Source organism: Hemitrygon akajei, chromosome 21 (assembly GCF_048418815.1).
Source record: "Hemitrygon akajei chromosome 21, sHemAka1.3, whole genome shotgun sequence".
NCBI classification, from domain to species: Eukaryota; Metazoa; Chordata; class Chondrichthyes; order Myliobatiformes; family Dasyatidae; genus Hemitrygon; species Hemitrygon akajei.
This window is the reverse complement of record NC_133144.1, coordinates 23,015,674-23,028,883: the sequence shown is the minus strand read 5'-3', so window position 1 is coordinate 23,028,883 and position 13,210 is coordinate 23,015,674. Positions and strand designations below refer to the sequence as shown.

The 13,210-nt window shown below is 43.7% G+C and overlaps 1 protein-coding gene across 2 annotated transcripts in view; it reads right to left on the bottom strand.

The window, feature by feature from the left end:
• The window catches only part of rbpms2a (RNA binding protein, mRNA processing factor 2a), a 120,704-nt gene that overhangs the window by 44,679 nt on the left and 62,815 nt on the right, over positions 1 to 13,210 (bottom strand). For both annotated transcript variants that reach the window (XM_073025005.1, XM_073025004.1), the window contains one exon: positions 1,049 to 1,111. In XM_073025005.1, coding sequence (XP_072881106.1) covers positions 1,049 to 1,111 — 63 coding nt within the window. The remainder of the gene's footprint in view (positions 1 to 1,048; positions 1,112 to 13,210) is intronic.

Genomic DNA, 13,210 nt, shown 5'->3' with positions numbered 1-13,210 from the left:
TTCTCCAATGTCAGTACATTTAATACTCCTCCCTCATTACCCTTGTACCAAATGGTTTGCTGGACCACAGGATCCTTTCAAGGATTAATCATTATTTGTGACCGAGTTTATAGCAGTCAGAATTCTGGAACACCGATTGGCAATAACAGTTCCATCTCCAAAATTCAAAAGGATGGGATGAGTGGCACAGCTGCCTCCTCAGTTCCACAGACATGGGATTGATCCTGATCTCCTGTCTGTTTTATCTGGAGGCTCCAAATTCCTCCCACATCCCAAGGAACTGGCTTACTGGAAACCACCCCAGCGCAGATGGGCTGCAGGAAAATGTGGGGCATTAAATCACACCTTACACTGAAAGTAGCAGTGGACGGATTGGTTTGGTTTCTCAGCTATCGAACCTACAACGTCAAGTGTTTAAGGAAATAATACAAAAGTATGGCCACCTAAAAGAAATTAGTCCAAATGATCTTCAGGATTCGTCTATTTCACTAACCATCTGTTTCATGGCCACCATTATCTTCATTAGTACCACATTTCAGCTTTGAATTCCACGGTGTACAGGCCAAGATTAGGATTATTCCAACTTTGGGCCAGTAGACCTAGTACCAAAATAATTGCCCAATGATGATTTTATATCATGGAGCCCATCCAGAATATTTCCACATCAGCTCAAGACTTTACCAGCACATCTGATATTCCAAGACATGAAGACATGATCCAACTTTGTCCTAACCCAATAGGATTAAAGTATTCATCGCCTCCAACCTGGACAGTAGATTTGGCAAGTTCAATGTGCAAAAAGCATTCTGCAAGACTGGCAACGCACATGGTCTCATTTTCACTAAAAAAAAAAGTCTGTGTGGACACTGGGTTGGTGTATACAGTAATTGAAAGTGGTTGAAGAAAGTTCACACAATCCAGTGATGGGACATGTCTAATTGTGGTCACCTTCACAACAAGAACACAATAGGAATTTAATATAATATGAAAAGCCCTTTTTTTTTATTATTCAAATGGCCCAGGATACATCAAACAGACTGTTACTTACATTTAATGCATTCTTTGCTGCTTCAGCTCCAGATCGGCTGTCAAATGTTACAAAACCAACTGGCTAGAAAAGAAATAGGGAAGCGATTAGAATTTAAATATGTGGCATTAAATTATTTAATCAAATACCCCCATATTAAGGCAAAATATCACTTGTCAGCTGCTAAGAAGCTGGAAATAGTCAATTAATTTAAATCGACATCACATGGTGCGAAACCACCTCACTGGAATCCTCTGGTGATATCCACTTTCATTGAAAAGTTCTGGTAAACCATCACTTGTTATGACTAAAATGTACAAGTTCCATTTTCATATTGCGAGGTGCTGAAATACAAGATAGCAAATGAGGAGATACATATGGAAGGAATATACATTAGGTTAACCTTAGGACAAAGTGCTTACAGTTGACAGCTGGACAGGAAGAACATTTGATAAATGGAATGCTTTAGGATTAAGCATCTGGAACAGCTTCTTGTGAAAGACTGAAAATATAGAGCTCCTATTGAAGGTTAGGTCCATCCACATAATTACTCTAAAGTGCATGTGAATAGGCTCCTGTTAGGATATCGGACTTCCATTCCTTTCCAGGGAGTTTCCAACACCTCCCCCCCCCAACCCCCCATCTAGGAGAGAGCCATGGGGGTTGAATGAAAGCAAGTCTGGAAACACTCTGGACAGGCAAGAGTCCATGACTCAGTGTTCCGAGTTAGTGATCCTTCCTTATTCTTTGGTTACAAGATCACTTAATATCATCACTAATCAGGGCTGCACACATGCATAGCAGTCAGCTCCAGTGACAGTGACCCGGGTTCAATTCAACTACTGTAAGGAGTTTGGATGTTTTCTCCATCTCAGCAAGATGCTCCAATTCTCTCCCACATTGCAAAGACGTACAGATTTGTAGGTTAATGGGTTGCATGGATGCAATTGGGCAACATGAGCTCTTTAAATCAGAAAGACTTGTTTCCAAGATGTATTGTTAAATAAGATATTTTCATATACCTAATGACAAAGGTCAAGGATCCAGAATATCTGAAGGAGTTGCGGGAGGGACTTGCATTACTCAGTAAGCAGACATCAGATGGCGAGTGGCATTTCATTGGGCTGAAATGCTACATCCTGGTGTCTTGAGAAATTATTAAACAAGACCCTGGGGAAGTTCCTGGCAGATGTCAAGCAGCAATGTCACAAAGTGGTAGGAGTCCACAAACTGAAGTCCTTGTCAAAACCAAGCTCTGTTGCCTACTTGGCAATTTTACCCATCCTGGCCAAGTGTTTAAATGGGTAAAAATAAAACCTTACAACTGTTCAGAAGTTGATTAAATACTGAATGTTGCCCAATTTTGGAAGTCTGCATTGTTTGAGATGCCACTTTTAGAACCAAGAACTGCTACGAGCCTGTCAGCCCCTTCCCTGCCTCCTGCTAGTGCTTGGAAATTTTTCAGTGACTTGCATTTTAGCATCCTGAGCACAACAGACCAGCCATCCACGATGTTTATGCTTCACACAATCATCCTAGTCCTCTTGTGAGGAACAATCAGATGTTTGAACAATTTAAACACCAGGCCAGATGGGTTGAGAGGGCAGGGTGCCCGGACAAGAGGCGAGGGTCGGGCCGGTTCTGCTCTGCGACACTTACTCAGCTCTGCGCTGAACTGAGGCCGAGGCCTGCACCCGGCTTCGGGCCTGAGGACTCACTTTGTTCCGAATGCTATTTGCTTACTTTTATTGTTTGCATGATTTGTTTGTTTTTCTTTCTGCAGATTGGGGGTATGAGTTTTTTTTGAAATGGGTTCCTTTGTAGCTGCCTGCAAGGAGACACATCAAGTTTATAGAAGGTATACATACTTTAAGACGTACTTTGAACCATGCTTATTAAAGATCTGTTTCAACTACTTCACAGTCAGATTCTTGAGCTTAAAATAAAAGTCGGTTTCTGAATTTGAGGCTCAATTTCTGCAATTAGAGACCAAGAGCTGTGGAGGCTCAGTTGCTGAGCATATTCAGGGCAAAGGATTTAAGGGAATCAAGAGGCATGAAGTTGGTTAGGGGGCAGAGGCAAGAAAGTTACAATGTTAGTTTATAGAGTAGAATTAAAAACTAGAGGGCATAGGTTTTTTTTTGGGGGGGGGGGGGAAGAGAGGGAGAGAAAGAGTTTTAATAGAAACCTGAGGGGCAACTTCTTCCAGGAGTGATTGAGGCAGGAATATTTAAAAAGGTACTTTGACAAGTACATGGCTAAGAAAGGTTTAGTGGGGCATGGGACAAATGGGACTAGATTACATGTGAACCTTAAACCTTAAATGATCATAGAATTAACTTGGATGGATTTAAGCCTTAATAAAGTGAAAGAAAGAACACAGGAGCAAAAAGAAACTGAATTTCAAGATCCTGTTCATTAATATAAAGAGGCTGATGATTCCATTTGACAGTGACATAAATGGCAATATCAGCCCTCTGCTGATTTCATTTAACACGATGAGCACCCAGGTCATGTAGGCTGGTGATATTATTAAGAAAACTACAACCTAGCAAAACAAGACGTGAGGCTACAAAAAAAAACTGACAGAATAAGCACCACACTTATTTGGTTAATAAGATTTCTTGGCAGCCTGGATTGATCCCACGTTCAAGTGGAGAGTTTGTGCAATGATAGGATTCACGATTCAGCATGGGACAATTGGTCTGAAGGGCTTGCTTTCATGCTGTATGGCTGATGAGGGGCTGAATGGTCTAGCCCTGCTGTCACCATGTGACAAGGACAAGAACTTGAAGTACTAACATCACAATCTTTAAACACCATTCCTATCTGGGTGGCCCAAGTAACTCTTTCACCCAGCATCTTTTTGCCATTCCAATTCACTCTGCTTTACATATCAGGCCACGAGATTCCAAAAATGATGGAAATCTTGTGTAGCACAAAATGCTGGAGAAACAGCAGATCAGCATCATCCATGGAGGGAAATAAGCAGTCAACGTTTCAGGCCGAGACCTTTTGAGCAATGATGAAACGTCGACTGCTTATTCCCCTCCACCGATACTGCCCAACCTGCTGCATTTTGACCTTCCCATATGCCAAGCAATCTGTTAGAGGGATTCAGCACACCAAGCAGCATCTGTGGGGATGGCTGGAAAGGAATTGCTGGATGCTTCAGGCCGAAACATGCCCTCGCCTTGGTTGTGGGGGGGGGGGGGGGGGGGGGGAGAGGGGGAGGAGAAAAATCAGCAAAATCTGCTGCTTTAAGGATATCGTAACTAGTCAAACACACTGCATTAATCCCCAACAACCCCTTGCTAACTTTATAGATCCTTGCTCGTCCATTGACCCTCTGACCTGCATCTTGTTCTACAACTTTTAGTACCTTAACTAAATGCCTTTTGAAAATCCAGACACACTACATTCACTGGCTTGCTTTCATCTACCCTACTAATTACATCCTCTAATTTTGCTAAATGCTTCCCCTTCATAAACAGTGACTTCTTTGCAAAGTGATGTTATCACATAACAGATTCTAATTTCCAGTAATTGGTGCTCTGGGTCCTCATCCTCCTTCGAATTCCCGTCAAACGAATCTTCCTACTCACGTTCAGCTAGATTGCCGACAATTCCTCAAGTTCATCCCCGAGCATCATTAGTTTCCAATGCAATACTTCCTTTTCTGTCAAAGGCAAAACCACCCAAGCAGATCACATGGAAACTTAAAACAGTTGTTTCAGCTGCCACAAAAGAGCCAGTCACAAAAGCACCCTCAAAGCCAATCCTTTAGTCCAGACAAAAAGCTTCTTTGCCTGACATCTCCTGTTCATTTGGACTTCCTAGACCACTTTCCTTATGTATGGTTCACAGAATGACAACACAGCCTACACCCAAATCAAGCTGACAAGTATTGGTTTATAAAGAATAGCACTGCTTTCTCAACAAATTTGGATGATACAGCACAGAAACAGACACTGGTCCACTGAATCAATGCAGAGCTCTGTCACAGGCACATCAACCTGAAAAACAGTGTAATGTATTGTTTTATGACCACAAGACATAGGAGCAGAATTAGGCCAGTCAGCCAGAGTATACTCCACCATTCCATCATGCCTGATTTCTTCATTTAGAGATAGTGCCCTTTGAACCGTGCTGCCCAGCAACCCCCATTTTAACCTTAACCTAATCATGGGGCAATTTACAATGACCAAATAACCTGTTAACCAGTAGGTCTTTGGACTGTGGGAGGAAACTGGAGCACACAGAGATAACCCAGGCATTCCACAGAGAGAATAAACAATCTCCTTACAAAGGACAAACACGAGGAAATCTGCAGATGCTGGAAATTCAAACAATAACACACAAAATGCTGGTGGAACACAGCAGGCCAGGCAGCATCTATAGGGAGAAGCGCTGTCGACGTTTCAGGCCGAGACCCTTCGTCGACAGCGTTTCTCCCTATAGATGCTGCCTGGCCTGCTGTGTTCCACCAGCACTTTGTGTGTGCTGTTCCTTACAAAGGACACCAGGATCGAACTCCGATGCCCTGGGCTGCAATAGTAATGCACTAACCACTACGTTACTGTGGCACGTTATCCCTCTCAATCTCATTGCCCTGCCTTTGCCCCGCCTTTGCCCCATAACCTTTGACACCCTGATTAAACATCAACCTCTACCATAAATATGCACAAAGACTTGGCCTGCAGACCCATCTGTGGTAATAAATTCCACAGAATCACCAACCCCTGGCTAAAGAAAGTTATCTGTTCTAAATTGACATCCCTCAATTCTGATGCTGTGCCATCTGGCCCTATAGTCTCTCAGTAGAAGAAACATCCTCTCCACAACCATTCTATCTAGGCTTTCAATATTTGAAAGGTTTCAATGGGATTCCTCCCCCCCACCCGATTCTTCTAAACACCAGGGAATACAGGGCCAGAGCCATCCAATACTCCTTACGTGTCAACACTTTCATTCCTGGGATCATTCTCATGAACCTCCTCTGGACCCTCTCCAATGGCAGCACATCTCTTAGATAAATGGTCCAAAACTACTCAATACTCTAACCAATGACTTGAAGCCTCAGCATTACATCTTTGCTTTTCTATTCTAGTCTCCTCAAAATTAATATTAACATTTCATTTGCCTTCCTCACTGATTCAACTTTTAGTGAAACCTGCACAAGGACTCCCAAGTCTTTGGACCTCAGTTTTGAATTTTCAAAACAGTCAAACACCTTTATTCCTTCTGCCAAAGTGCATGACCATACAAATGCCACTATATTCCATCTGCCACTTCTTTCCACATTCTCCTAATCTGCCCAAGTTCTTCCGCAGACTCCCTGCTTCCTCAACACTACCTACTCCTCCCACCCATCTTTGTATCATTTGCAAACTTGGCCACAAAGTCATCAATTCTGGCATTCAAAGGCAACACAAGTGAATCTGCAGATGCCAGAAATAAATAAAAACACAAAATGCTGGCAGAACTCAGCAGGCCAGACAGCATCTATGGGAGGAGGTAGTGACGACCTGGCATTCAAGTTGTTCATATATTATGAAAAATGGTCCCAATTCAGATCCCCTGCAGCCTGTCACTGGCAGCCAACCAGAAAGGCCCCTTATTCCCACGCTTTGCCTCCTGTCAGTTAATCTTCTATCCTTACTAGTACCTTGGGCACTTAGCTTGTTAAGCAGCCTCATATGCAAATCTTGTCAAAGAGCTTCAGAAAATTGAAGTAAACATCCAATGATTCTCCTTCGTCTATCCTGCCTCAAAGAATTCCAACAGATTTGTCAGGCAAGTTTATCCCTTAAACCAGGGGTGGCCAATCTTTTACATTCTACACATCAATTTTTTCTATGCACGAGTTCAGATGCTATTTTTTCCACACACGAGTTCTATATTAACATTTTTTTTTTTTTTTTACAAGAATTGTGGGGGTACAAGAGTTGTATGGTGCAACGGAACTCGAGCGTGAAAAAAAAAATTGATGCATGGAACATTAAAGGTTGGCCACCCCTGCCTTAAACCATGCTGACTTTGGACAATTTTTTATTTTTTTTTTTTTAAAAATGGGTCTCCTAGTACCCCGATCCCTTATCCTTAATGGGATCCCAACATCATCCCAACCACTGAAGTCGGGCCAATTAGCCTACAATTATCTTTCTTTTGCCACCCTCCCTTTTTAGTGACATTTACAATTTCCAGTCGTCCAGAGCCATTCCAGAATCCAGTGATTCCAGTAAGATCATTACCAAAACCTTCAGCTACCTCTTTCAGAACCCTTGTACAATTGGCTTATCTACCTTCAGCCTTCTCACCTTACCAAGCAACTCATTAGTAATAGCAATGACATTCACTTCTGCTAGTCTCTTCTACGATGAAGACTAAAACACTTTTGTTTTCCTATTTCATCTTCTCTATGGCTTTAGTCTCCTTCTGTTAATTTTAAAAAAGCTTCCCAATCCTCTACCTTCCCACTAATTTTTCCTACATTACATGCCCTCACATTACAGCTTTTATGCTGCCTTTGACTGCAATTATTAGCCACAGTTGTCTCATCCTCCTTTAGAATACTTCATCTGAGAGACACATCGTTCTTGCATCTTCCAGATTTCCCCCAGAAACACCAGTCGTTGCTGTTCTGCCATAATCCCTGCTAGCATCCCCTTCGAAATCAACTTTGGCCAGCACCTCTCATGCCTCTAATTCCCTTTACTCCACTGTAAAACTGAGAAATCACATTTTAGTTTCTTAAACAGAAGGGCGAATTCTATCATATTATGAACACTGCTTCCTGAAAGGTTTCTTTACCTTGAGCTTCCTAATCAAATCTTGGCCATTATATAATACCCAATCCCAAACTGCCATTCCCCTTGTAGGCTCAACCACAAGCTGCCCTAAGCAGCTATCTTGTGGGCTTCTATAAATTCCCTCTTGGGATCCAGCTCCAACCTCATTTTACCTAATCTACCTACATGTTGAAATCCTCCATAATTATCAAAACACTTTTAAAAAACACATGCCTTTTCTATATCTTGCTGAAATTTGTAGCTCTCATCCTAGCTACTGTTTACAGGCCTGTATACAACTCCTATTAGGGTCTTTTCCACCCTTGCAGTTTCTTAACTACCCACAAGGATTCTACATTTTCCATTCTTTTGTCCCCACTTTCTCAGGATATACAGACACTTTTTAAAAAAACCTATACAAGCACTCTACTCCCTCTGCCTACCTGCTTGTCATTTTGATATACTGTGCATCCTTGGATATTAAGCTCCCAACTATGATCTTCTTTCAGCCATGACTCAGAGCCCACAACGCTACACCTGCCAATCTCCAACTGCGCTACAAGATCTGCCTTATTCCATGTAATGCATACATTCAAATCCAACACCTTCAGTCCTGTATTTACCATCCTTTGATTTTGGCCATTATATTTCAAATCATTTCCCTGACTGCAATTTTGTCCTATCATCTGTCTGTCCTTCCTCAGTTTCACTATACATTGCATCTAGTTTTATACCAGCTGCCCAATCCTCAGTCTTATCACTCTGGTTCTCATACCCCTGTCAAATTAGTTTAAACCCTCCCCAGAGGGTACATCCTGGATATGGGTGTCCCCTTGGGATCAGCTGTACAGATCCTACCTTCCCCAGAAGAGAGTCCAATGATCCAGACACCTGAAACTCTGCCCCCGTTCTTCAGCACACCTGCGCTATCATGCCAAATCATCCTATTCTCATCTTCACTGGCATGTGTCACAGGCAGCGATCCTGAGATTGCTACCCTGGAGGTCCTGCTTTTCAACTTTCTGCCTAACTCCCTATATCCCCTCTTCAAGATCTCTCCTTTTCCCTTCCTATGTTGTTGGTTCACCGTCCCCATCTAAAAAAAGCTGTGGATCTACCTGAGATATCCCCAACACTGACATCTGGGAGGCAACATACGATCCGGATGTCTCTTCCACATCCACAGAAGCCCTTATCTGCTCCTCTAGTTATGGAATTCCCCATCACTACTGCACTCCTCCACTACCCCCCAATTCCTTCTGAGTTACAGAGCCAGACTCAGTGCCAGAGACCTGGTTTCCCCCCCCCCCCCCCCCACCCCACAATAGTATCCATATTGAGGGGAACAGCCAGAGGGGGCAACTCTGCCTCTAGCTGTCCATTCCCTTCTCCTCTCCTGACAGTCACCCAGGTACCTGCCTCCTACAATAGAGGTGACGGACCTCTCTGTAGCTCCCATCTATCATCTCTTTTTCCACGAACCGAAGGACATTGAGGTGCAGCTCCAGTTCCTTGGACAACCGTCTCCGAGGAGCTGCAGCTTGATGCAGTTTGTACAGATGTAGTTATCAGGGAGACTGGAGGTCTCCCAGAGCTCCCACATCCCACAAGGAACATACCACTACCTCCAGACCCATTCTCAGTACACTAGCTAAGTACCAACAAAAAGAAACTTGCTAGAAACCTACTTAGAACCTCTGCCTGCTCTTGCCAAAGCCAGACCACTGCAATAACACCCTGCTCTAACAACGGTCACTCCACTTACACCCTTTTATCGGCTATGCTGATTGCAGCCCGCCAAAAGAGCCGTAAAGCACCGAACCTTTTTAAACCTCACACTGCATCACATTTTGACACACGCGACAAATAAAGCTTTACCTGTTTACACTAATCCTACATAAACCATTTGTTTTAATATCCATTAAAACCTGGACCCAACGGTTTGGAGGTTTCCTTCAAGGGAGAACTTCCACAGGTCTTAGAACTTAGATATCTGTGGTTTTTGACTTTTTCTCTATAGTATCCCAAAGAGGAATACCAGCAGCCTCACTCCATTTGAAGCATGGGACATTGAGGTCCAGTACCCCAAAACATCCACAGATGTGGAGCAAGAGCCCATTTCAGATGTTGGGTAATTGCCCCCTTACCCAAAGTTAGAACCACAATGTTGTGCTGGCCTTTTAACCTCTAGGAGAAATCTAACCTTCCTGCCTACAAAGCCTTCCATTTCTTAATCATCACGAGCTTAAGAGTTTCTTAAATCCCCCTAATCTGCTTCTACAATCACCCCTGGCAGAACAAAGCACACACCCCACCATTCTGTAAAAGGCCTACTTATGCATCCTCCCTATACCTTCCTCCAATCACCTTAAAATCACACCTCCCTCATGTTAGCCATTTCCACTGGGGGTGGGGGAAGGAAAGGATCTCTGCCCCTCATCTATACACCTCTACCATTTTCCTTCGCTCCACATTTTCCTCTAGCTCTCCAATCCAGGCAGCATCTTGGCAAACCACCTCTTGACCCTCCCTAAAGCTTCCATATTCCTTTGTGTGGCAAACAGAACTCACAATATTACAAGTATGGTCTCACCAGGGTTTTAGCAGATACAATATTACCTCATAGCTCTTGAGCTCTTGTCCAATTAGTTCTGAGCCAGCACAGTCATTTACTTCAAGTAACCAGCACTGGAGATCACTGGCTTCCATCTTCTGCACCTCTGATATGAATGGCTTCAGTTGGGGGCAGGCGTGGTATTGGAATTGGGATTACAGCCACAAGCAAGCCAATGGACACCATCTCCCATGTAGCCTTCTCTCTGCTATTGATCACACTTGTCACTGGATCAAGACCTCACTGTCAAGCCTGATAGCTTGTGGGCAATGGCTACCCACTCACAGCCAAATTGCAAGAAAACAGGTACCTGTAATGTCTACTCCATATATGATATGCTAGGAGCCTCCTGAACAACCCCAGATCTGAATAGCATTCTGCCATCGTTCGGAGCTGACTTTACCACCCAGATGCACATAACAGGCAAGGAATTGCCAGGTCAAAGAAACAGCAGTAGACACCCTTGATCTGGCATTGCGAACTAGACAAGGCCAAGCGTTGCTATTTGCCAACTTAGTGACTCAACATGTGGAATTATTGATCACTATGACCCTTCAGCTTGCAGAAACATCACTGCAGAATCACTCCGAATCTGAAAGCTATAGATGAAGCTGAGGATCTCTGACCAGAGCAGGGGCTCTCAACCTGGGGTCCACAGACCTCTTGCTTAATGGCATTGGTCCATGGCATCAAAAAAAGGTTGGGAGCCTATGCAAAAGACTCACTGGTCTCTATCCAAACTCCTCCACCCAAGCCATTTCAGTGCTAAGGTCATTAAAGTATCTTCTGATGCACAATAAAAATTCCAGCAAGAACCTTCTCCAGAAGAATGCTTGGATAACATCTTATCACAAGCCACACTGTGCCTCAACAGCTGGTCAATGGCACCCAATTGATATCCCCCACCCAAAGTACCACAAATGTCACCTCATTGCCCCTGCATAATCCTATGAAGCAAAACCGTCATCTATCTTGCTGGCAACCAAAAATCTAACCAGCTTGGTTCCAAGAATGAGCAATTTGAAACATTTACTACAGAATAATTCCCTGTAGTTTGCAATGCTCCCATACCAATTATTCAAAGTGAAATTCAAATCATCCCCATAAGACTCACTGCCTACATTTGCTAGAATACTCCTGCATATTACTCCTTGGCCAGACTTTTATACTCTGCTGAGAATCAAAGCCACAATACCACTCCCCTAGAGAAACTGAGAATGTTCTGCAGTCCACTTGGATACTGATCAATTAAACACGCACTTTAATAACTCACAAAATGACTGGAGCCATCTTGACGCTAGTGCAAGTATTTGTTTTTATAGAATCCAACGGAAGCAATTCAGCGAGATGACTTACAAGCTAGGATTCAAAAAAATTGGTTTCAAACCAGAAGTGCAGATACTTCAGTAGATGCTTTTGTGTAATGACACGCCAAAAGGAGGGCAATTCACAAAAAATTAGAAACTAGAAACAAACTTTCATAGGTGTGCAGAAGAGTCTACCAACTGGTTTTGAAATGCCAGTGCCCTTGTGTGGAAATCCTACATAAAGTAGTGGATACATCCCAGTCCATCACTGATAAAGTCCTCCCCCCCCCCCCCCCCCACCGAGCACGTCTGCACAAAGTGTTCTCAAGATAGCATCATCCATCGCATGTACACACAAGCTACAGTGCCTCTTTCACCTCAGGCAGTTGGGGAAGTTTGGTATGGACCCTCAGATCCTACAGGGGCACAATTGAGAGCATCCTGACTGGCTGCATCACTGCCTGATATGGGCACCGTACCTCCCTAATCACAGGACTCCGCAGAGTGGTGCAGACAGCCCAGCACATCTGCGGTTGTGAACTTCCCATGGTTCAGGACACTTACAAGGATGGATGTGTAAAAAGGACCCATAGGATCATCTATTCTGGCTGCTACCATCTGGAAAATGGTACCGCCAGGACCCATCTCCGGGACAGCTTCTTCTACCAGGCCATCAGCCTGCTTAATTCATGCTGATCTTGAGTGTATACTATATTACATCGACTGTTCCATTTATTATAAATTACTATGATTGCAGATTTAGATGGAGACATAACGTAAAGATTTTTACTCCTCATGCACGTGAAGCGTGTAAGAAATAAAGTCAATTCAATTCAAAACTCACAAATTGCTGGACGTTCTCAGGTTAGGCAGCATCTATGGGAAATGAACAAACAGTCAATGTTTTGGACTGAGACACCGAGAACAGGGAAGACGCCAGAATAGAAAGGTAGGGTGGAGCAGAAGGAGGATAGCTAGGTGATGGGTGAAGCCAGGTGGGCAAGAAAGGTAAAGGGCTGGAAAGGAAGGAATCACTAATAGGAGAGAAAAGAGGACCATAGGAGAAAGGAAAGAGGGGCACCAAGGAGAGGTGATAGGGATTTGAGGAGTAGCAAGAGGTCAGAGGGAAGTTCCACTTTAGGCAGATAGAGTGGAGGTGCTTTAAAAAAAAATAAATAAAGTCCCCTAATTTACAATGGGTCTTACCAATGTGGAGGAGGTTGCATCAGGAGCACCAGGCAACCCCAGCATATTTGCAGTTGAAGTGTTGCCTCACCTGGAAGGATTGTTTGGGGCTCTGAGTGGAGGTGAGGGAGCAGGTGAATGGGCAGGTGTAGCACTTGGCCACTTGCAGGGAGGTTAGCGCAAAGAATGAATGGACAGGGAAATCAGAGGGAGTGATCCTTGTGGAAAGCAGGTAGTTGGGGAGGGAGGGTGTGGAGGAGGTAAAAGATGGGGTTGGTGGTTTGAC